The sequence below is a fragment of the Pelophylax lessonae genome (genome assembly GCF_965119305.1).
Source record: "Pelophylax lessonae genome assembly, chromosome: 9".
NCBI classification, from domain to species: domain Eukaryota; kingdom Metazoa; phylum Chordata; class Amphibia; order Anura; family Ranidae; genus Pelophylax; species Pelophylax lessonae.
In genome coordinates, this window is record NC_138776.1 from 219,705,028 (window position 1) to 219,730,881 (window position 25,854).

Consider the following 25,854-nt stretch of genomic DNA (forward strand, 5'->3'; position numbering starts at 1 on the left):
GTTAAAGTGTAGACTTCTTGTCCTAGAGTGACAACACTGATTCATCATAAATGTACTACAGTGATGAAGCATTGACACCCTAGAACATGAAGTGTGTTACTAGCAGGATCACTAGGTGAAAACAAAGAGATAGAAGTCTGAAAAAGAAAATTACTCAAGTCACCACATCTTTAACATTGTTGTTCTGATCAAATTTAGAAAAGTTAAACTCCCTCTGCTTTCCTATTAAAAACCGACTACACACTAGTCATGAGAGCACAGCGTGATCAGTTTTCTAGCTGTGCAGGGAACTCTGCCTTCTCTCCTCCAATGATTAGACTTGTGCTGACACACCACCCTACACAGCTATTCACTGGGAAAACCAGTGTGCTGCCGTTTCTTCTACCCTATCTCTCTGAGCTCCTTATGCAGCTGAGAACAGAGGGTATGTGCTCACTTAAAAAAAGAGGAAAAAGGTATTTATAATTGAGAATAATATAGACACAAATGTTTTTCCTTTAATTTCTTTTTAAACTGGGGTGTTAAATGAAATCTGGAGATTCTCTTTAAATATTTATATAAGTCAAGACAAAATATTTAACAAGTCAAGACGAAATAAAGTATACTTGTCATAAGAAAAAGTAATGAGTTAGCATTTTAACTTCATTTTGATGGGCTTTTATGCTGACACATTGGTTTCAATACCTAGGAATCAACTATGCAGATAAAAAAAGTTAGACAAATGTGGTAATTCCTTATCTGTACATTTGTTCTGGTGGGTCAGAAACTCAAATTTATTAAAGCAAGAAAGTATTGAAACCAGACCCCTTCTGATCAAGGATGTAATGCTTGCTTTTTCGAAGCATGTGTTATTCACCCCAGTCCTGCAACAGTCATGGATCCAGCACTCTTAAAGAGGAACTGCAGTCTGCTCACATAATAGGTCTCCGCCCTCGTCCAGCCCCTTCCAGCTTTGCAGCTCTCATTCTCATGTCATTAGCCTAGGCTTTTTACCAGACATGAAAGGAAGTGGGCTGTATAAGGTTTTTACTGGCAGAAAAAAACAAGTTTCCTATCCAAAGCTAAAACAAGGGCAGAAGATTTAATAGATGGAAATATGAAAAAATGACTGGAGGTCCGCTTTAACTAGTGTCATGGATCCTGATGACATGCCTGCTGGTCTGCACTGCTTACAGTGTAGGAATGATGAGGCTGGGCCGAAGGGCAGTGATGAGTCAGGTTGGAGACCTGCAAAAACAGCAGCTTTAAGGGACCAGTTGTCAGTACCAAAACTAGCAAGGTGGAAGATTGCAGGACTGCAGATTCAGATAAATATTACTCTGTGTGATTCAATCCTCTAGAAGAAATGAGTATTTGATCCTTGATCTGTAGAACTAAATGAACGAAGAAGGAAGATAAAAAAAGCTTTCCTGTAGAGATGTTGATTAATCTTTGTCAAAGTCCTAAACATATGTTCTCTTTCGTTCATTGATTGACACAGCTTCTGAGTCTTCTTTACCATTGGGATATACTGCCCCTACAGGAGTAGGACACCAGGCAGTAAAAAGCTTGACTACGCTTATGGGCAGTCCCAGGGGGTATACTAATTTTCAATGGAACTTTTTCCTATCTTTGTTATTTTGTTCCTGTGAAAAACGCTGGTCTGCGGACCAGGCTTCTAAGATTATCTGATCTCCCTTTTGTAGGGGATCTCCTGTTTGGAGCTTCCTTGGATGACATCATTATGGGTCTCACAGGGGAGAGAGTTCTTCTTCGGCAAGCTACCAAGTGCAGTGAGCCCTGTCATAGACATGGGCCTTTTCTTCTCAGCTCATAAGAGGCTTTTTTTGTCCCCCAGGGTCTCCGGACAAGGGATCAAAGACCTTCAGGGCCTCCTCCAGAGGTTCCAAGAGCACCTGGTCTGGCAAGCTAGGAGCGGGCTCTTCCACATCTGCGAACAAGGCTTCCTCTGCATGAAGTAGCGCTCTCACCCGTATCTGGGGTGGGGGGACAACTTTACTGGTTTCAGAATCTGTGAACCTCCCTAGTAGAGGACAAGTGGGTCCGATCCGGAAAGGTTGTTTCTTTCCAACTTGCGCCTGTCAACAGACCTATTATGGGGTCTCTTTGGGGAAGTGCAAGCCTTGCTAAGTCAAGGGATGATTGTCCTGGTTCCATTTTGGAACGTTTTCAGGGGTTTTACTCAAACCTTTTTACAGTTCCCAGGAAGGAAGGCTAGGTGCATCCAATTCTGGACCTCAAGGTGCTAAACTGCTTTGTGCGGGTATAGAAGTTCCGAATGGAGTCTATTCGCACGGTAGTGGCATCCCCACATGAGGGGGACTTTCTCACTTCTATCGACATCAGGGACACATTCACATTCCAATATGTGCCGGTCATCAGCACTTCCTCCACTTTGCCATGGGTGAGGAGCATTATCAGTTTGTGGCTTTACCCTTTGGTCTTGCCCCTGCTCCTGGGTCTTCACAAAAGTGTTTACCCCAGTGTTCACATTGTTGTGTCAGCGGGGGATCGTAGAACTGTGAAGCCTGGATGATCTTTTATTGTGAGCGGAGTCTCCGATTGTACTGATGGACAACTTGGAGATTACTCTGCGAACTCTGAGGGAGTTTGGTTCGATTCGGAACCTTCAGAAGTCTGCCCTAGTTCCATCCACAAAACTAAACTATCTGGGTCTGATTCTGGATTTGGCCTCAGTCAGAGTGTTTCTTCTTCTGGAAAAACTCCAGAAATTGTAGGAGGCAATTCAGCTTCTGTTGTCCAGCAGACGGTCATCCCTCCAGACTTGCTTGCGTGCCTATCTTTGAGGCAGTTCCACACGAGATCTGTGCAAAATGAGATTCTGGTGAATTGGGACAAAAATCCACAGTCTCTAGACAATCTGATCCTGTTGGTCCGGGGTACGAGAGGGTCCCTGATTTGGTGGCTTAGTTCTCCGGCACTTCGACAGGGAAAATCATTTCTCCCCCTGTACTGGACAGTTGTCACCACGGATGCCAGCCAGTCCGGGTGGGGAGGCGTCCTCTGCACAGATTGTGGTCAGGGGGTCTGGACTCTGGAAGAGTCCAGACTGCCTATAAATGTACTGAAACTCCAAGCAATTAGACTCTGCCTGGATTATTGGATAATGTCTTCATCGGTGTCCAGTACGAATTAAATTGGACAATGCCCCAACTAGGGCTGCGCAATATAATCGGAAGATCGATGCATCGCGATGCGACCCTTCGCGATTCTGCATCGATTTGGGGTGCTTGGAAAATCGATTACTAATGACGTCAGTTCCGGGGGCGGGGACAGAAGTGACATGGCGGCGCTGGGCCGCTGGCCAGGCTTGTGGAACACGGAGCTCCTCCTTGCGGCGCGGTAGAGGAGAGTGGAGCTATCGGTGCTCTCTCTGGCCCCGGGATCAGGGGTCGGCAAGGTGTCCGCTCACGGACACCGGTGTCCGTGAGTGGTTCTTGCCGGGTCCACCACGCTGCCCTGCCATCATTGATTTTTTTTTTTTACTCCCAGAGATGATCATGTGCTCACTGACACTGCCTCGCCGGCCGGAGTCTCCGCCCGCCGCTCCCCCCTGCAGACAGTCCCGCTCAGCCTCCCGAGTCCTGCTGGCCAGTGAGATTATCTCTCTGCTGGCTGGGGGATGGACTGTGGAATTGGTGCTGTGGTGAGACTCCGGCGGTCACTGGAAGAACCGTGTTGTTGCAGGCAGCTGGGGGGCCCCACTGCTGGACCAGTGGAGAGAGAGAGGCCGGAGTCGGACTGACCAGGGGACCAGAGACTGAGGGGAGATACAACTTACACAAGGTACAGTAACAGAAGAAGTTTTTAAAGTTTTAACTTTGGGGGAGGGGGGGCCAGTAGCCAGTAGGCCACCTCAGGAAGGGATGGGACCTGCTCTGGCCCTGGGGCCTAGCCTGTTTTAAGGGTTCTTTATGGAGGATCCACCCTGGGGGGGACTGGGCTGGGCCCTGGTCTGCTGCAGTGTTCTTCTATGGGGATCTATAATGGAGGGGGTCGCTTGGGAGTCGGGACCCTGGCCTGCTCTAAGGGGGGTGGGGGTCTATTGGTTGGGACCAGTCACCAAGCCAGGGGTCCTCCCCACATCGATCCCCCTAGAGCAGGCCAGGACCACCAGGGTCCCCATATAGATCCCCTTAGTGCAGGCCAGGCCTGCTCTAAGGGGGGGTCTCTGGAAGGGGGACCCTGGCCTGCTCCAAGGGGGCTCTATTGGTAGGGGACCCTGGCCTGCTCTAAAGGGGAATGGGATCTATGGGGGGACCTGCCTGCGCTAAAGGGGGGGCCTGCACTAAATGGGGATCTACGGGAGACCTGCCCTTCCCTGCACTAAAGGGGGATCTACGGGAGACCTGCCCTTCCCTGCACTAAAGGGGGATCTATGGGAGACCTGCCCTTCCCTGCACTAAAGGGGGATCTATGGGAGACCTGCCCTTGCCTGCACTAAAGGGGGATCTACGGGAGACCTGCCTGCACTAAAGGGGATCTATTCCATAGATTCCCCCTTTAGAGCAGGGTCCCCATAGATCCCCCTTTAGAGCTCAGTTCCCCTGGATCCCCTTTAGGGCAGGCCCAGGCTCCCCATAGATCCCCCTTTAGAGCAGGGTCCCCATAGATCCCCCTTTAGAGCAGGGTCCCCATAGATCCCCCTTTAGAGCTCAGTTCCCCTGGATCCCCTTTAGGGCAGGCCCAGGCTCCCCATAGATCCTCCTTTAGAGCAGGGTCCCCATAGATCCCCCTTTAGAGAAGGGTCCCCATAGATCCCCTTTAGAGCAGGGTCCCCATAGATCCCCCTTTAGAAAAGGGTCCCCATAGTAATCGTGATGCATCGTGATGCATCGCGGAATCGAATCGTATCGAATCGCGACCCTAATAATCGTAATCGCATCGAATCGTGAGGTAAGTGAAGATGCACAGCCCTAGCCCCAACCGTGGCCTATGTCAATCACCAAGGGGGCACCAGAAGTGTCCTGGCGGCTCGTGAAGTAGCCGGCATTCTAAGGTGGGCAGAAAGATTAGTTCCAGCCCTCTCTGCTGTATACATTCCAGGGGTGAAAAATTGGTGGAATACCTCATTCGGCAGCCATTGGTCCAGGGGGAATGGTCACTTCATTCGGAGGGGTTTCATCTCTTGTGTCTCCGGTGGGGTACTCCCGAGGTGGGCCTGTTGGCCTCTCGTCTCAACAGGAAGATACAGAGATTGTGACCTGGTTTTGGGATCCTCTGGCCGACGCCACAGATGCATTAATGGCTCCTTGAAGACAGTATCTTCAGATTTACACCTTTCCCCCTCTCAAACTTCTGCCAAGACTCTCGTCGGTCTTGGTACGCTGATCTGGTACGGCTGGTTGCCGATGCTCCTTGGAGACTTCCTCTCAGGGAAGATCTGCTGTCCCAAGAGCCAATCTTCTATCCTGCTTTACAGTTGCTGGCTTTAACAGCTTGGCTGTTGAAAGCCAGGTGATGGAGGTTTGTCTGAATCGGTGAGTCCTACGCTGTTAGAGGCTAGAAAATCTGCCTCTAGGGAAGATCTACCATCGTACTTGGAAGACGTAAATTTTAACTCTCCAGAAACCTCCCTTCGAAAATATTCGGGAGTCTCCCCTGCTTACGATGTCCCAGAAGGTGGCCTTTTTGGTGGCTAGTACTTCTGCGTGCAGGGTGTCGGAGCTGGCAGCGTTGTCTTGTCGTTCACCTTACCTGGTGGTTCACCGAGATAAGGTGGTTCTTCGTCCCTGTATGCCGTTCCTTCCAAGTTTCTGATTTCCATTTGAATGAAGACATTGTGTTGCCTTCCCTATGTCCCAGGCCTAAAGATCCTAAGGAACTTGCTTGGCATTCACTGGATGTGGTTCAGCAATCAGGGTGTACCTGGCAGCTACGGAGTCTTTTTTAGGAAGTCAGACTCACTTTTTGTAGTCACGGATAGACTTCGGAAAGTGTTGGCCGATGCTGATGCAACCATTTCCAGATGGATCAAACACAGTGGTTCAGGCCTATTCAATTAAGGGTCAGGTTCCTCCTGTCCCTGCTAAGGTGCACTCTACTTGGGCACTTAGTGCCTCCTGGGCCTTCTGTCATCAGGCATCAGTGATGCAGGTTTGCAAGGCGGTCGCCTGGTCGTCTGTGCACACTTTCACAAAATTTTGTGTTGGCATCTGCGGATGCTTCTTTTGGCCGCAAGGTTTTGCAGGCTGCTGTTTAGAGGACCTGGTCCTCTTTGAGGGTGTATTGTTTTTTTTCAGGTGAGCTCCAGTTCTTGGTTGAGCTTCATATTACCTGGTTGGCTATGTTTAGAATTTTTTCTGCTGTTTTTCCCACCCCTAATGTTTAACACTGCTTTGGGACGTCAAAATGGTTAAGAATCAGAAGCTGTGTCCGACAATGAACGAAAGAGAAAATGGGATTTTTGATTTACTGTAAAATCCATTTCTCTGATGGTCATTGACGGACTCAGCACCCACCCCTCTGTGGAGTTGGCGTTAGTCTGACAGTGCTATAGCTGAGAGTGGGAGTGTCTATAGCTGATAGTGGGAGTATACCCCTGGGACTGCCCATAGGCGTAATCATGCTTTTTCCTGCCTAGTGTCCTACTCCTGTAGGGGGCAGTATAACCCAATGGTTAAGAATCATCAGAAGCTGTGTCCGTCAATGAACATCAGAGAATTGCATTTGAATCAAATTCCTGTCATTAGTAATGAAATTATTGGTCAGTAAAACCACATAATTACATTAAATTCAACCACATTCATGTGTTTCCCTAATGAAATAAAACTAATAGTTTGGTAACATTTGCACAAGACGGTAGAAAAAAGGTAACTGTCTTTTTTTTTCTTTTTGTTTTTCTTTTAATTCATAATTTTAGACAGAATTGAACAGATCAAGGCAGCCATGCAGCCAGTGCTGATCTTTGTTATTCAGTGGCCTCTCCAAGGCATGGAGAGTTGTGAATGGACAGGAGGCTGAGAGAAAATGGCTGGAGACTGCAGATTTGAGTGCAAAATAAAGTATTCTAATACTGACAGGAGTAAATTGTAAATCCTGTAACTTTTCTAGAGGAGGATTTTGTGAACAAAGTGAAGCTAAGATATGTGAAGATTTGTCTTAATTGCATGTTTTTATCCTAATACAATTTTTTTTTTCATTTCTGCTAGGTTAAGCTGATTGGGGAAATTGGCCAAAGTCGTGGTATTCTGATCACATCTTATGCTAATATGCGCCTTTTGCAGGAGGATCTGCAAAAATATCAGTGGCATTATATCATCCTGGATGAGGGCCACAAGATCCGCAATCCTAATGCAGCAGTCACTCTGGCTTGCAAACAGGTGATGAGCATAGAATGACAAAGTATTATAGATGTATGCATTTGTTTGATTTCTAAAGAATTATTTTTATTCTAATGTAGGTGTTTTTCTTTTTCAGTTTCGTACACCACATCGCATAATCCTGTCTGGTTCCCCAATGCAAAACAATTTGCGGGAGTTATGGTCTCTGTTTGACTTTGTGTTTCCTGGAAAACTGGGTACTCTTCCAGTGTTCATGGAGCAGTTTTCTGTACCCATCACCATGGGAGGGTATTCAAATGCTTCTCCTGTACAGGTATGGATTTGTTTATCGTTTTATTGGTTGAATATAGTGAATGGAATCTTTTAAGTAGTTTTATGGCTTGATCTTCTGGCTTCCTACAAATTATTACATCATCATCATCATCATTTCTTGATTTTTACTTTTTACACTGTCACAAGCTGCTTTGAGATAATGAATAACAGACTGGACAATTGCCGATTTAGTTTGAATATAAACTGAACCAAATAGAACTCTTTCATACTTTCATATTGGTTGAAGGATGAAAATGTACTCTTTTGATGAAATTAGAAGTGCTTCATCAGGTCAGATGGGTTTTAATCCAAATGCATAGAATATGCACTTTGGCCTTCTCGACTTCAGAACCTTAATGGGAACATGCACACAAGGCAACTCTTCAATACTATAGAGAGGCCAGTGCATAAAAGTTTCTTTGTAATTTAAAACAAACTACCAGGACTCCCCAGTTCCCTCCTATGTTTTTTTCTGTTTGAGGTCTGATATTTGTATAGTGTAATCAAAGAGTGGAGATGGTGGAGTCTGTGAGTGTAACAAAAGTGGTGAAAGTCAGATACAGAAAATTGAAAGGCTGCCATAAGTGCTTGAATAAAAAGAATGTTCATCTTGGATACTATTTAAAGGTGGGCTTCATGGGTGCAAAGGTGATGTATAGGTCCTAAGGGATGTAAGATTGTCATGTGTGGGATTTAGGGCTAATGCACAAAGACCCAATATTAGGCTACTTTCACACCTGCATCTTTGCCTGACTACGCAAAAATGCAATAAAATCAGCGGGGGGTCATGGGATTGAAAGCAATGGGAGGTTGCTGTCTCGCGCAGCTAATTGCAGTTACCCGCATGTATTCGACCCTCAGTGCAGACAGTCTGCATCCAGGGCTGACCACTCGCAGGTAATCGCCATATAGCAATTACGTGGTAGTGGCTGCAGTTTTTTGTGGAAGCCAGCAGCCTTCAATTGCTTTCAATGGGGCTTGCTTCTGCAGCTAATCCCTGTGACTTTACACTGATTTTCTCGCATCTGCGTGCCATTGGGCCAAAATGCAGGTGTGAATGTGTCCTTAATTATCACTTTGCATCCCCAGAATCTGATTTCCACTCAGCCTGTGGACTTCCAAGCAGCAGTGTGTTCTGCATTCTGTGACATTATTGCAGTTCATTTTCTTGACTTGGCACCTGAGGATTTTGAGGTGATTAACTGCACCTGCTTCTCCAGATTACTGCGGCTGTGAATAAATGCTGCCTTCCACCAGCATCTTTTACACTGGAGCAACACCTTTACAGAGATCTTAGACTTTTTTTTTTTTTTTTGCAGCTTTGTAAGCAAGGGTCTAGCTAACCTCTCAAGCATGTCCTGCTATGGAGCCAGAAAAGTTACTCTATGTATACAACTCCTTTCCCCACTTTAATCTGACACCCAGTCTCATGCTGGTATTGCTGATAGATGCTCTGCCTTTTATAAATACATTTGTTAGAAAGCTGACACCATACAAAATCAAGGGGCACAACGCTTTTGACTTTTTAATCTGTCAGTAGGCTGGTTTGTTCTCTAAGAGGGTTTATTTAGGAGATGGGGTGTTGAAAATAATCAGTACATCAATGCATCGCGATTGAGCCTTGCTCAATTCTGTAACGATGCAGAAATCCGCTGAATTGCAGTTGCACGGATGTCACCCCGGCTCCTCCCCCTTGTCACATTCATCTTAATGGCGGCTTAGCAGACACTCCAATCCAGCCACCTTTGTGTTGCCACCTTGCACCAATCACCTTCTCTCTCCCCTCATTGTCTCGCCCTATCACCAGCCAGTAGTAGCCCCAGGAGAGAATGAGCCCATGAGGAGCAATGCTGCATGCTCATGTTGACGGAGACGTGGAGGGATTGGACTGTCGCTGCTTCTGATGAGAGTGGCAGCAGTCAGGCTTGCGGAACATGGAGCTCCGGGGAGGAGACCAGAGCCATCAGTCCCTTGGTCCCTGGAGGGTTCGGTCGCTGCATTCCCAGCCAGAGGTGTGATGGTGGAGGACGATCAGGCCGAGCTGGAGGAGAGTGGCAGAGCCAGATGAGGGGGTCGCGAAGAGGACACTTAGGGGACTGGACAATGTGAGGGAGGTGCCAGACTGTACTGTCCAAGCCAACCAATACCCCCCTCACCAATAACTTGTCTCCATAATTTACTGTTCCAGCTGTCACCCCTGCTCATTACCGTAGCCCTCCCCTGCCCAGTTTTGCCATGGACCAATTCCCATCCTTATTGGCCAGCATCCACACAGTCCTCTGTCCCCTCCCCCACACTTCTACACAGCTAGCATGCAGATATGACAATAAAACAAAAAATGGTGTGCATCGCTTTACGGTGATAAATCTTCAAAAGCGTCTTAAGTTGTGAACAAATATAGTCCTAAAATATATATATACATCCGTGATACGATTGAAAGAATTCTTCTGTGTATTCAAAGTAATTCCTATGCTGAGTGTACTGTGTTCAAACCATTCACCAGAAACCAGAAAATAATTTCTGGTGAATGGTTTGAACACAGTACACTCAGCATTGGAATTACTTTGAATACACAGAAGATTTCTTTCAATCATATCACGGATGTGTGTATATATATATATATATATATATATATATATATATATAATATATATATATATATTTTAGAACTAGATTTGTTCACTACTTAAGACACTTTTTATACATTTATCACCGCAAAGCGCTGCACAACATTTTTTGTTTTAATGTCTATTAAAGGTTGTATATTTATTGTGTTCTGCCTGCTAACTAATCATACAGAGCTCACTTTATTTTGTTTTTAATGCAGATAGGACAGCATGTTCTCCAGCTGGCTGTCAAACTGCCTTATGTCCCCCACAGCCCCCCCTCCCCTTTTTATATGTCTCAAACTGCTTTCGGTCACTAACCCGAGATCACCCAAACTCCACATCAGCGGGACATGGCTCCCAGCCCATTTCTCTTCCACCTCCCTATTCTCTGACCACCACCCCATGCAACCCTGAATAATCTGAGGTCCCACCTATTCTTCTCTCTGGAACTCTCCATCCTTCAGTTACCATCACCCCCTCCCCAGACTCCTGCATCGAATAATATTCCTTCATGTTACTAGTGGGGTACCTCAGGGATCTGTACTGGGACCAATTTTGTTTAATATCTTCATAAGTGATATTGCAAAAGGCCTCGATGGTAAGGTTTGTCTTTTTGCTGATGACACAAAGATATGTAACAGGGTTGATGTTCCTGGAGGGAAACGCCAAATGGAAAAGGATTTAGGAAAACTAGAAGAATGGTCAGAACTCTGGCAACTGAAATTTAATGTGGATAAGTGCAAGATAATGCACCTGGGGCGTAAAAACCCAAGGGCAGAATATAGAATATTTGACACAGTCCTGACCTCAGTATCTGAGGAAAGGGATTTAGGAGTAATTATTTCAGAAGACTTAAAGGTGGGAAGACAATGTAATAGAGCAGCACGAAATGCCAGCAGAATGCTTGGATGTATAGGGAGAGGTATAAGCAGTAGAAAGAGAGAAGTGCTTATGACGCTGTACAGAACACTGATGAATTCATTAGCTGCAAGTACTACATTCAAGTACATCATTTTAAGTACAGTGAAGAGATATTGCAGGAGATAGTCAGGAGGTAGGCTGGAAGGTGGAAAAAAAATAAAAACAAAAAGGTAAGATTTGTTTGACTTAAATCTACAATTTTTTTTTTTTCCTCTTTAAAATGGCAGACTTGGTTCAGTGCAGGAATTGTTGTGCATTTATTTCATGTTCCACTCTTTGGAGATTCGGATGCTGTCAGATCTGTAGACAATTCTCCTTACTGCAGCAGGAAATTGCATTTTTGAAATCAGAGATATTTAAATTATCTGTTAAACAAACTCCAGCTGGGACTGCTGCAATGCCACTGCCACAGAGGACCCCCAGAAATGGCAGATGGGCTACTGTAGGTTCTGGAAGACTTAGAGGGGTGGATAGAAGACATATCCCACAGTCGGTGGTTCTCCATAATTCATTTGCAGCACTCTCAGAATGTAAGGACAACATGGATATGGACTCAAGCACAGAGGGTGAGAAACCATCGACTCCTATGTCTAATGTATGCAAGACTGCAGCCAAGGACAAAAAAGGTAAAGTGAAGTCTCAAAGAAAGCAGCTGTTGCTGGGTGATTCAATCATAAGAAGTGTGGAGCTTAAAGAAAATGGTTTTGTGAGATGTCTCCCTGGTGCTACTGCTAGACGAGATAGAAGATGTATTATTAATATTGTTAAGCAAGCAAAGCAGGAAGAGGACGTGGATGTTCTTGTCCATCTAGGGACAAATGACCTGGCTTGCAATAAAGTGTCAGAGGTGAAAAAATCTTTTATCACACTTGGTAATGACGTACAGAATTTTGCATCCACCATTTCATTTTCTGAAGTTCTGCCTGTGCATAATGTTCAGAATGATAGGCAGAGGCGCATAAAGGAGTTCAACATATGGCTTAGTAAATGGTGTCAAGAGCAAGGATTTGGCTTTGTTTCTCATGATAGCTCTACTTGGAATAGAAAGGAACTGTACAAAAAAGATGGATTGCATCTTTCTCTCAAAGGAACAAATGTACTTAGTGAACAACTCCAAGAATTTGCAAAAGAGTATTTAAACTAGGAAGGGGGGGCAAAAGAGTGGAAATACAAGAGTCCAATTGCCCCCCGAAACAATGCCAGAACAGGTCAGAAGCACAGAGGTTAAGAAATGATAAGCTCAGAGTCCTGTCTACAAATGCTCGCAGTTTAGGTAAAAAAATCAATGAACTTGGGTCAATAATGGCATCTGAGAATGTAGATTTAGTGGCTGTTACGGAGACATGGTTTAATGAAAGAAATGACTGGGACATAACCATACCAGGGTACTCTTTATACAGAAGAGACAGAGAAGGCAAGAAAGGAGGAGGAGTGGCCCTGTATGTGAAAGATAGCATTAAATCTAACCTAATACAAGTTGGTGAGGCCAACATAGAGTCAGTTTGGGTTACGTTGCAGTTTGCTAATCATGCAGTAACTCGTGTAGGTGTGATATATAGACCACCTGGTCAAGTTAAAGAACTAGATGAACTACTAGTTGAAGAAATAGCTAAAATGACAATGAAAGGAGAAGTTATCATTATGGGAGATTTCAATCTTCCAGATATAAACTGGAAAACCAAAATAGCAAGTTCTACCAGGAGTACAGATATTCTAAATTCCCTATTGGGGTTGTCTTTGCAACAAGTGGTTGAGGAGCCAACCCGGAGGGAAGCCATTTTGGATTTGGTATTCACAAATGGGGATTCGGTATATGATGTCCTTGTAGGCGAAACCTTGGGATCTAGTGATCACCAGTCAGTGTGGTTTAATATAAGAACTGTGAAAGAGTCACACCACACAAAAACAAAAGTTTTAGATTTTAGAAAAACAGACTTTTCAAAAATGAAATTAGTCATAAATGAGTCCTTATCAGACTGGAACGGATTACATGGAGTCCAGGAGAAATGGGACTACTTAAAAGGTGCATTATTGAAGGCAACAGAAAATTGCATTAGACTTGTCAGTAAAAGCAAAAAAAGGAAGAGACCACTGTGGTACTCAGCAGAAGTGGCCCAAATCATTAAAAATAAAAAGCTAGCATTTTGTAATTATAAAAAAACCCAGAGCAATGAAGATAAGGAAATCTACAAGATTAGGCAGAAAGAGGCCAAGCAAGTTATAAGAACTTCTAAAGCACAGGCAGAAGAAAAACTAGCTCAGTCTATGAAAAGGGGGGATAAGACATTCTTCAGATATATAAATGAAAAAAGGAAATTAAAACAAGGAATAACTAAATTAAAAACAAAGGACGGAAGGTATGTAGAAGAGAATAAAGGGCTAGCCGACTGCCTAAATGAATACTTCTGTTCAGTTTTTACAGAAGAAGGAGAAGGACCTCCACTTGAAAGGATGACTAATGAATCGTTTGATGCATGTGTTTTTACAGAGGAAGACGTTCTAAGATTGCTGTCTAAAGTGAAGACAAATAAGTCACAGGGTCCTGATGAGATACACCCAAAATTATTAAAAGAGCTCAGTGGTGAGCTGGCAAAACCATTAACAGATTTATTTAACCAATCATTAGTAACAGGAGTCGTCCCGGAAGATTGGAAATTGGCAAATGTCGTGCCCATTCACAAGAAAGGTAGTAGGGAGGAATCGAGCAACTATAGACCAGTGAGTCTGACATCAATAGTATGCAAATTAATGGAAACCCTATTAAAGGATAGGATTGTGGAACATCTTAAATCCCATGGATTGCAAGATGAAAAACAACATGGGTTTACTTCAGGGAGATCATGTCAAACAAATCTTATAGATTTTTTTGATTGGGCGACTAAAATAATAGACGGTGGAGGTGCAGTAGACATTGCATATCTAGATTTTAGTAAGGCTTTTGACACTGTCCCACATAGAAGACTTATCAATAAACTGCAGTCATTGAGCATGGACTCCCATATTGTTGAGTGGATTAGGCAGTGGCTGAGTGACAGACAACAGAGGCTTGTAGTCAATGGAGAACATTCAGAACAAGGTCATGTTACCAGTGGGGTACCTCAGGGATCTGTACTGGGACCAATTTTGTTTAATATCTTCATAAGTGATATTGCAAAAGGCCTCGATGGTAAGGTTTGTCTTTTTGCTGATGACACAAAGATATGTAACAGGGTTGATGTTCCTGGAGGGAAACGCCAAATGGAAAAGGATTTAGGAAAACTAGAAGAATGGTCAGAACTCTGGCAACTGAAATTTAATGTGGATAAGTGCAAGATAATGCACCTGGGGCGTAAAAACCCAAGGGCAGAATATAGAATATTTGACACAGTCCTGACCTCAGTATCTGAGGAAAGGGATTTAGGAGTAATTATTTCAGAAGACTTAAAGGTGGGAAGACAATGTAATAGAGCAGCACGAAATGCCAGCAGAATGCTTGGATGTATAGGGAGAGGTATAAGCAGTAGAAAGAGAGAAGTGCTTATGACGCTGTACAGAACACTGATGAATTCATTAGCTGCAAGTACTACATTCAAGTACATCATTTTAAGTACAGTGAAGAGATATTGCAGGAGATAGTCAGGAGGTAGGCTGGAAGGTGGAAAAAAAATAAAAACAAAAAGGTAAGATTTGTTTGACTTAAATCTACAATTTTTTTTTTTTCCTCTTTAAAATGGCAGACTTGGTTCAGTGCAGGAATTGTTGTGCATTTATTTCATGTTCCACTCTTTGGAGATTCGGATGCTGTCAGATCTGTAGACAATTCTCCTTACTGCAGCAGGAAATTGCATTTTTGAAATCAGAGATATTTAAATTATCTGTTAAACAAACTCCAGCTGGGACTGCTGCAATGCCACTGCCACAGAGGACCCCCAGAAATGGCAGATGGGCTACTGTAGGTTCTGGAAGACTTAGAGGGGTGGATAGAAGACATATCCCACAGTCGGTGGTTCTCCATAATTCATTTGCAGCACTCTCAGAATGTAAGGACAACATGGATATGGACTCAAGCACAGAGGGTGAGAAACCATCGACTCCTATGTCTAATGTATGCAAGACTGCAGCCAAGGACAAAAAAGGTAAAGTGAAGTCTCAAAGAAAGCAGCTGTTGCTGGGTGATTCAATCATAAGAAGTGTGGAGCTTAAAGAAAATGGTTTTGTGAGATGTCTCCCTGGTGCTACTGCTAGACGAGATAGAAGATGTATTATTAATATTGTTAAGCAAGCAAAGCAGGAAGAGGACGTGGATGTTCTTGTCCATCTAGGGACAAATGACCTGGCTTGCAATAAAGTGTCAGAGGTGAAAAAATCTTTTATCACACTTGGTAATGACGTACAGAATTTTGCATCCACCATTTCATTTTCTGAAGTTCTGCCTGTGCATAATGTTCAGAATGATAGGCAGAGGCGCATAAAGGAGTTCAACATATGGCTTAGTAAATGGTGTCAAGAGCAAGGATTTGGCTTTGTTTCTCATGATAGCTCTACTTGGAATAGAAAGGAACTGTACAAAAAAGATGGATTGCATCTTTCTCTCAAAGGAACAAATGTACTTAGTGAACAACTCCAAGAATTTGCAAAAGAGTATTTAAACTAGGAAGGGGGGGCAAAAGAGTGGAAATACAAGAGTCCAATTGCCCCCCGAAACAATGCCAGAACAGGTCAGAAGCACAGAGGTTAAGAAATGATAAGCTCAGAGTCCTGTCTACAAATGCTCGCAGTTTAGGTAAAAAAATCAATGAACTTGGGTCAATAATGGCATCTGAGAATGTAGATTTAGTGGCTGTTACGGAGACATGGTTTAATGAAAGAAATGACTGGGACATAACCATACCAGGGTACTCTTTATACAGAAGAGACAGAGAAGGCAAGAAAGGAGGAGGAGTGGCCCTGTATGTGAAAGATAGCATTAAATCTAACCTAATACAAGTTGGTGAGGCCAACATAGAGTCAGTTTGGGTTACGTTGCAGTTTGCTAATCATGCAGTAACTCGTGTAGGTGTGATATATAGACCACCTGGTCAAGTTAAAGAACTAGATGAACTACTAGTTGAAGAAATAGCTAAAATGACAATGAAAGGAGAAGTTATCATTATGGGAGATTTCAATCTTCCAGATATAAACTGGAAAACCAAAATAGCAAGTTCTACCAGGAGTACAGATATTCTAAATTCCCTATTGGGGTTGTCTTTGCAACAAGTGGTTGAGGAGCCAACCCGGAGGGAAGCCATTTTGGATTTGGTATTCACAAATGGGGATTCGGTATATGATGTCCTTGTAGGCGAAACCTTGGGATCTAGTGATCACCAGTCAGTGTGGTTTAATATAAGAACTGTGAAAGAGTCACACCACACAAAAACAAAAGTTTTAGATTTTAGAAAAACAGACTTTTCAAAAATGAAATTAGTCATAAATGAGTCCTTATCAGACTGGAACGGATTACATGGAGTCCAGGAGAAATGGGACTACTTAAAAGGTGCATTATTGAAGGCAACAGAAAATTGCATTAGACTTGTCAGTAAAAGCAAAAAAAGGAAGAGACCACTGTGGTACTCAGCAGAAGTGGCCCAAATCATTAAAAATAAAAAGCTAGCATTTTGTAATTATAAAAAAACCCAGAGCAATGAAGATAAGGAAATCTACAAGATTAGGCAGAAAGAGGCCAAGCAAGTTATAAGAACTTCTAAAGCACAGGCAGAAGAAAAACTAGCTCAGTCTATGAAAAGGGGGGATAAGACATTCTTCAGATATATAAATGAAAAAAGGAAATTAAAACAAGGAATAACTAAATTAAAAACAAAGGACGGAAGGTATGTAGAAGAGAATAAAGGGCTAGCCGACTGCCTAAATGAATACTTCTGTTCAGTTTTTACAGAAGAAGGAGAAGGACCTCCACTTGAAAGGATGACTAATGAATCGTTTGATGCATGTGTTTTTACAGAGGAAGACGTTCTAAGATTGCTGTCTAAAGTGAAGACAAATAAGTCACAGGGTCCTGATGAGATACACCCAAAATTATTAAAAGAGCTCAGTGGTGAGCTGGCAAAACCATTAACAGATTTATTTAACCAATCATTAGTAACAGGAGTCGTCCCGGAAGATTGGAAATTGGCAAATGTCGTGCCCATTCACAAGAAAGGTAGTAGGGAGGAATCGAGCAACTATAGACCAGTGAGTCTGACATCAATAGTATGCAAATTAATGGAAACCCTATTAAAGGATAGGATTGTGGAACATCTTAAATCCCATGGATTGCAAGATGAAAAACAACATGGGTTTACTTCAGGGAGATCATGTCAAACAAATCTTATAGATTTTTTTGACTGGGTGACTAAAATAATAGACGGTGGAGGTGCAGTAGACATTGCATATCTAGATTTTAGTAAGGCTTTTGACACTGTCCCACATAGAAGACTTATCAATAAACTGCAGTCATTGAGCATGGACTCCCATATTGTGGAGTGCATTAGGCAGTGGCTGAGTGACAGACAACAGAGGGTTGTAGTCAATGGAGAACATTCAGAACAAGCTCAGGTTACCAGTGGGGTACCTCAGGGATCTGTACTGGGACCAATTTTGTTTAATATCTTCATAAGTGATATTACAAAAGGCCTCTATGGTAAGGTTTGTCTTTTTGCTGATGACACAGATATGTAACATGGTTGATGTTCCTGGAGGGAAACGCCAAATGGAAAAGGATTTAGGAAAACTAGAAGAATGGTCAGAACTCTGGCAACTGAAATTTAATGTGGATAAGTGCAAGATAATGCACCTGGGGCGTAAAAACCCAAGGGCAGAATATAGAATATTTGACACAGTCCTGACCTCAGTATCTGAGGAAAGGGATTTAGGAGTAATTATTTCAGAAGACTTAAAGGTGGGAAGACAATGTAATAGAGCAGCACGAAATGCCAACAGAATGCTTGGATGTATAGGGAGAGGTATAAGCAGTAGAAAGAGAGAAGTGCTTATGCCGCTGTACAGAACACTGGTGAGACCTCACTTGGAGTATTGTGCGCAGTACTGGAGGCCATATCTCCAGAAGGATATAGATACTCTAGAGAGAGTTCAGAGAAGAGCTACTAAACTAGTACATGGATTGCAGAAAAAACTTACCAGGAAAGGTTAAAGGACCTTAACATGTATAGCTTGGAAGAAAGAAGAGACAGAGGGGATATGATAGAAACTTTTAAATACATAAAGGGAATCAACTCGGTAAAGGAGGAGAGCATATTCAAAAGAAGAAAAACTACCACAAGAGGACACAGTTTTAAATTTGAGGGGCAAAGGTTTAAAAGTAATATGAGGAAGTATTACTTTACTGAGAGAGTAGTGGATGCATGGAATAACCTTCCTGCAGAAGTGGTAGCTGCAAATACAATGAAGGAGTTTAAGCATGCATGGGATAGGCATAAGGCTATCCTTCATATAAGATAGGGCCAGGGACTATTCATAGGATTCAGATGTATTGGGCAGACTAGATGGGCCAAATGGTTCTTATCTGCCGACACATTCTATGTTTCTGGACTCTTCCAGCCTTCCATTACTATCCTCCGATTCTTCCATCCTTTCTTTCCTATTCATGGATTCCTCCATCTTTCAATTCTTATCCCCTGACACCCTGCCCCCCCCCCCCCCCAATCCTTCAGTTCTATCCCCAGACTCCTCCATTTTTCCTTTCCTATTCATGGATTCCTCCTCCCCTTACCCCAGACTCCTCCATCCCGTTGACAGAATAATCATAATCGAATTGTAAAACCACTGAAGATGCGCACCTCTAGTGCTCAGCGGTTATGCCTAGTTTGCAGAGACTGCTGACCTAATTAAGTGTCCTGGTAATATGGGAATCATGACCTGTATTATACCTCTTTGTTTATTGGTTAAATCCCCTTTCATCAAACCACAAATAAATTACAAATGACTAAAACTATCACTTGATAATGGGCTTTGGGTGGTTTGATCCACTCTTATAAAGAATCCGTTTGTTTGATTTTACCATAAATATCATTAAGGAAAAGATGAGAAAACATGGAATTTTCTACAGTTAAGCTTATGCATTCTCTCCTCTGATCCCAGGATTATCTAATACAACACAATTTTGCTTTTTGTCTTCTACAAGCTGTTTACAGTATAAAGGATTTCATCTCCAGGGCCTATTAAACATTTATTACTTAGAAAGAAAAACCATGCATTTGGTCAGTTGTAACAGAAGAAAACAAAGGGTCTGACATCTGTTAGTAGAATTTTTTTTTTAAAATTTGAATGAAGAAAGGGAGAAGACTAAAAAAATGAATGCAAAAACTGTTATAATTAACAGCTGTTTACTTTATTACACTTGTGTTTATGGTGTATTTTAATATAAGGTGTTTTAAATCTATTGTATTGCTCATTTAAAAAAAAAAAGAAAAATACATTGTGTTGAAACTGCCATGTTTACTGTCAGCTGCTGATAATTTTCAATCTATGCTGGAAAGCAGCACAGCTTGGCGATGTCTTATGTTGTCTGCTTTGGTGCTTTTTGCCTGTTGCTTGACCTAAGGAGTCTGGTTAGTTACATAGACTTTAGTATTATTCAGTAACGTTCATGGTTTTGACCAGACAGCCGTTATAAGAACTACCCTGCCTAGGAGTGACATTAGATGCTGTTTGCCTATGTGCAATAATTTGCACAGATCATTGTTTTAATTGTTTCTGCTGCACTTTGTGTTGTAACTTTTGACTTTCGGGAAGGTAAAGAAAATACTAAAAACTAAAAATAGGTGTGCTATCACTTTAAATTACACAAATCAACATAAAGCATTAGAGTATCAAAAAATGGTGCAAAACTTATTATGTACATGGTAATATTGTGTCTATGTATGGATCAAGAAGTGTATAAAGAAAGTCCACATAAAAGGGAATATTCTTGTAATCCACTCTTGTGAAAAATTAGCGGTGTACAATACTGACCGTGAACCACTGCGAACCAGATGGTGCTCTAAATGTGCCACCAGTGCTCCAAAGCTCCTTACTTGGCACAGTCTGGTTTGTTGGTTCACTGTTGGTATTGTACATCAGCATGGCAAATTTTTCACAGGAGTTGATTACAAGATTATTCAGTTTTATGTGGACATTTTTATGAAGATTTATATTGCTACTAGACATTAAGCCCGTTAAATTAACGGACGCTAGAACATATGTGGTCAAACATTTGTAAAAACAGACTTCTTCCAGTTAAGAGATTCCCTGTCCCTGCGTCCCTGTTGCCCTAGCAAAGTCGGGGATATGGGCAGAGCTGACTGAGCAGCTCTCGCTTATCTCGTTCTTTTTTTCTAACAACGCGAGAGCCGCATGACGTAGCCAGCTGACCGAGCGGCTCTCGCGTGACATCACTCGCCCACCGCCACTTGTAACGGCCGCTGCCACTTGGCAGTAAGTCCACGCGAGCGTGCCCGCGCACACCCGCCGCTTCAACAGTTTCGCCCGGTGTAGCGTCGGATAATGCCTCCCGTCGAAGAATGCATCTGACGGACTGCGCTTGCGTGGTAAATGACGTCACTCCAGCTGACTGCTCCGCTCAGCTAGGGTTGACGTCATAATTGCGCATGCGCAGTCCCTCAGATGCATTCTTTGACGGGAGACTGCGGGAATAATTTCAGATTCTGCCTGACGATCTGCGCATGCGCGCAGCGTCATAGCAGGATCTAAATTCTATTGGGCGGACTATGGCTGGTCACGCAGTTTGTCGGATGCACTACTCGACGGTAGATAGAGAGCGAAGGGGAGAGAATCTATCGTCAGATTCTGCCTCGCTCTTTGTTCTATCTATGGGGATGGATTGGATTACAGAGTATTCATTCTTATATGATAAATGGCAGGAATATTGTCTGATTAGAGAACACAAACGCAGCTTTTATCGGGGCACTCCCCTTTAGTGTTTTCCCCCGATAAGAGCTGTGTTTGTGTTCTCTGATCAGACAATATTCCCACCATTTCTATATATAAGAATGAATCTGTCCCCATAGATAGAACAGAGAGCGAGGCAGAATCTGACAATAGATTCTCTCCCCTCCGATCTCTATCTACCGTCGGATAGTGCATCCGTCAAACTCCGCATGTCAGTGTCGTCACCGCCAGCACAGCTGATCAGAGCAGTCATCTGGAGTGACGTCAGTCCGTCGGATGCATTCTTCGATGGGAGACATTATCCGACACGACACTGGCCGACCGAAGCCTCTGCGCTCCAAGTCCAAACGGCTGTCAGTGGGGCACATGCGCAGTAGCGCAATCCCACAGACACAGGGACTGGACGCAGAGACACTTGTACTTTATATGTATAGATATGTAAACAAGGTACATTGATTAATATGCATATCACAAAACTGGATACATAGAAAATGTATCTTACATCAGAAGCTGTATACATTAGACATCTCAACACACAACCTGTTATGTGGACTTTATTTATACACTTTTTGATCTGTATTATTACCACAATATAATGCAATCTGCATATTTTACTGGGAACTTTATTTGCACATTGCTGTGTTATATGTCAGTAGCATCTACAATTCATGGTGGAGTTCAAAGGAAATTCTACTACAGACATACTTGACTGATTAGTTTTGTTTCCTATTCTCAAGGTATGAGTATTCTGACTCACCGATCCCTGGGTTTTGAAGAATTTGTTTGTTTCCCTGGTGGATACAGAGAGCCAATATGGCTTCCTTTTTTTGTTTGCAGAATATACTTGTGCCTTTTTTCAACCTGACTAACTATGTATATACTCGGTTACCTGCAATTTAGCATTTTTATATTTCCCTCTACAAAAAATTATTTTGTTGTACCTAGTGGGCAAACCTGACCATCCCTCTTTTGCTTCTGGGGGATTTTAATAGCTGTTTAAATCAGAGGTCGACTGATTATCGGCAACACCGATATATCGCAGGCCGATATGCACTTTACCCATTATATCGGAATCGGCCTTTGCATTTACCGATATTGCCGATATTCTCGTGACGTCGTTGCGTATGTTGTGCGCACACGTTCTGCCTTCTAACACCACCTCCCACGCCTGCGTGGCCCATACGTGACGCCATTTCACAGCGTGCTGCACACGTTTTCTGCCTTAAGACCACCTCCAACAGCCTCGTGTACAGGATTGGCTGCGACATAGCCCCACCGGAGGGTGGCTGGCTGGCGAGTTAAACATCTCGCAAGGACGCATAGCCCTGGTCACGACCTGAGTCGCAGCATACCTCTGGGCCGCAGCACCCCCATTCCAAGAGGATGTGGTGCCTCCCTGGGGTGGTGGGACCCCCGAATACCCTTCCTTTCCCTATTACCCTCCCCCTCACTATTGGGGTCCCTCTGCAAACCATCCCCCATTCACCCCTGCCTAGCTCCCCCCCCCCCCCTCCCAGGGTGGCCTGCCTGTTTTTATGTGTGGGGGTGTCGAGCGGTTGCTGGGGGCCGGGGGGCGTGCCGCTGGCTGCACAAACACATTTTTTTAGGTAGGGGGGATGGGTCAGGGTGGAGGTCCCTAGCGGGGTCCCCTCTTATTGTCCTTTTGTACCTAGCGGTCCTCCTAAAGGGGCCTCGGGAGCCGCGTGTACCTGCCATTTTGTTGTGGATGGCTGCTGTATATTTTGGAGGTCATGTTTGTGTAGTCTGGCGGCGATTTTCTTATAGTTTACCATTGCTATCACACGGCGGCCATGTTTTTGAAGTCTATGGGGAGGTGAATCGTGGGCCTCTAATGGCAGTTCACTGATCTTCCTTTTTTGCTCTGATCCACGCACGGCGTGCAGCCTGACACTCTGCATCTGAGTAGGGAGTGGTGAGTCCCTGTGTGGGTTAAATGGTTCTCTCTTTTTGCTATAGCGGTTTTGGTGTGCTTGGACTTGGGGGTTGGGGGTTTGTACTTTTCACAACAATTTTACACTTTTTGCTGGCAGTCCCCAGGTAAACCCATGGAGTCCCTGGAGCACGTGTCTACTTTGTCTGTTATGACAGCGGTCCTGCAGTCACTGGTGTCCAAAGTAGATATGGCCCTTCAAAATAGGACGAGTAAAAAATATAACAAGTTTTATAAGGTGGATGTGTTGGCATCTGCGGACGCTTCTTTTGGCCGCAAGGTTTTGCAGGCTGCTGTTTAGAGGACCTGGTCCTCTTTTTAAAGGGTATATTGTTTTTTTCAGATGAGCTCCAGTTGTTTATGGCTGAGCTTAATGTTACCTGGTTGGCTACGGTTTAGCCCTGGGAATTTTTTCTTGCTGTTCCTACCCCTCATGTTTGACACTGCTTTGGGAAGTCCCAATGGTCAAGAAGATAAGGAGCTGTGTCCGTCAATGAACGAAAGAGAAAATGGGATTTTTGACTTACCTTAAAATCCATTTTGTGGATTCACAAAAAACATATGAAAGCATAAAGAGTGGAGGGGAAGCTTAAAAATTCCAGCTTGTAGCTTCAAGCTACTTTGTTGTGGACCCACTCATCTGCAAATCCTTCCCAAACCTCCGGAAAAGGCGCCCCTCACACTCAAACCGGGTGAGTGGGGGTGCCCCTCCATTGTGAAAAGGACTTGTTTTCCCAGGTTAGTGGGCTTTACGGAAATGGAACTGGCATTTGTGCGGGGAACAGGCCTGAGATTGGCAAAAGGACTGAAGGCATAATTCATTTCTTTGTGAACTTACTGTCCATGGGGTATTGCTGAGCGAACCTTGCTGATGGAATAAACACCTTGTCAGGGTGAGCCCAGTCTGTGTACAAAACATCCTTTAAATGAGGATGTACAGGAAAGGATTGTGAACACTGTGTTGGATGCCATAATCCAAATCCTATAACTATTTTCTTTAAAGAATTGGGAAGCAGTAACTTTAAATTAGTATAAACAACTTCTGCTTGAAAGCTCACAAAAGCTTTTTTGGGTCTGAGATAAATTCTGACCTTGAGGTTCATCAGGAGTAGATTCTTGGATGAATTCGCCTTCTACCAGAACATTTGCATCTTCCTCTACCTTGTGCTCCACAGTGTTCTGGAAATCTGCTGCGTCCCAATGATTACAGGTGAGAATTCTGGAGAACTGGAGGAAGGTGCCCCAGAAGTAAGGACAATTTGTAGTCTCACCAGGAAGCATTGCTGTAACCTGTAGTTCCACAAGAAAATCTCTTTGGCGAACTGTAGTCCTATAGGAATGTTCTGCTGCAACCTGAAGTCCCAGGGACGTGCGTTGTTGCGACTTGTAGACACAGAGGTATGCTTTGCTTTGACCTGTAGTCCCAGAGGTATGCTTTGTTTTGACCTGTGGTCTCACATAGATTGAGCCGCCCTTGAACATGTACTACTGATGCACATGCAGTCCAAGATGACTGCCACCAGAAAGCAGTGATGTCATGGCCGCACTGCACATGCATGCACGGCCCTGATTGTTTTCAGAGTGGATGCAGGGTGTGGAGGAAAACATTCCCCCTCCTGCATTTGGCTCTTAGAGCCTCCTAGACCTCACTTTGCTCCATGCAGCCTGTAAGGCTAACAGTGTATGCAAAAAGCAGCACACTACACTCACTGCTTTGACCTGTAGCTCCACACACAAAAAATAACTAACATTGAGAATTACCTGCCCCAAAGGGAGAAAGGGGGTCAGTAGGGAATACCAGCAGGGCTACCATTTTGCCGCAGGACCCCCTGAGGGTCCAGCATTCAACCATTATCGTGAGCAGTGCCACAAGTGCCTTTAGGAATTTGACTTCCCAGCTGAGGATCACTGTTCTGTACCTGTTTAGCAAAGTACCATTCAGAAGGCAATATATCATTCTCCATGGTCACATTCTGCAGGGTTCAATGCCAACCGACAATATTACAGTCTGTCCCCGCATGGTCAGAGTGGAATCCGGGTACCATTCCTCTGACCTTTGAAAAGCATAGGAAAATGGACCAGGAATGAGCTAGACTCCTCATCCCAGGTGGAACTGTTGCGAAGATAGCTACATTTTTGTGCAGAAACTGCACAGACATGATCATTACCTAAGACACTAGCAAAAAAACATGTGTGTTGGTTATGAAGAAAAAAGAAATCTTCACTAAACACTATTATTGCATTTATGATGTTTTCTTTGTCTATAATACAGTGAAAGTGCTTCAAGAATGCCTGTGGAAGTGTTGCTTTTCTAGTGGGAAGTGATGTAAAGGAAATGATCTACTTTGAGGCGTGGTTAGGTTGTGCTGTGATGGCAGACATTTTTGTGAGTTCTCTGCAAGATGGATTTGTGTACTTTAATTTCTTTGACACTTGGCACGGTCTAGCTCAGCAAACAAGCAAAAAGCTTTGTCACTGGCAATAATGTGCCTCTGCTCTGACCTGACAATGCCAGTATTGCTGGCTGGATTGATCCTTTTGCCTGCAGACAAGCAAATGCTGTTACCATACAGCTGCTCTGTACAACCATACAGCTGCTCTGTGCAACCAGGAAGTAACCGGAGCTGCTCTGTCTTCTCTATTATTAACCAGTGCATTCTGGGATACAGGAGCCTCCACTGTCTCTCCCTCAATGCCCAGCTAACAGTTTATAAATGCTTCACTGACCTGCTATAAATGCTGTAGGTGCTGTTAACCTCTTCACGCCGATGGAACTCCCATATACGGCCTCTCTGCGTGTGGCTGCATTTATGCGGCCCTGTTTAAAACACTTGTC

At 43.7% G+C, this 25,854-nt stretch overlaps 1 protein-coding gene across 1 annotated transcript in view; it reads left to right on the top strand.

Annotated features, from left to right (window-relative positions):
• Positions 1-25,854, top strand: part of ERCC6 (ERCC excision repair 6, chromatin remodeling factor) — a gene marked incomplete at its 5' end in the record, with an annotated part of 174,855 nt that overhangs the window by 70,935 nt on the left and 78,066 nt on the right. The window contains 2 exons of the mRNA XM_082268943.1: positions 7,173-7,343; positions 7,441-7,617. Coding sequence (XP_082125069.1) covers positions 7,173-7,343; positions 7,441-7,617 — 348 coding nt within the window. The remainder of the gene's footprint in view (positions 1-7,172; positions 7,344-7,440; positions 7,618-25,854) is intronic.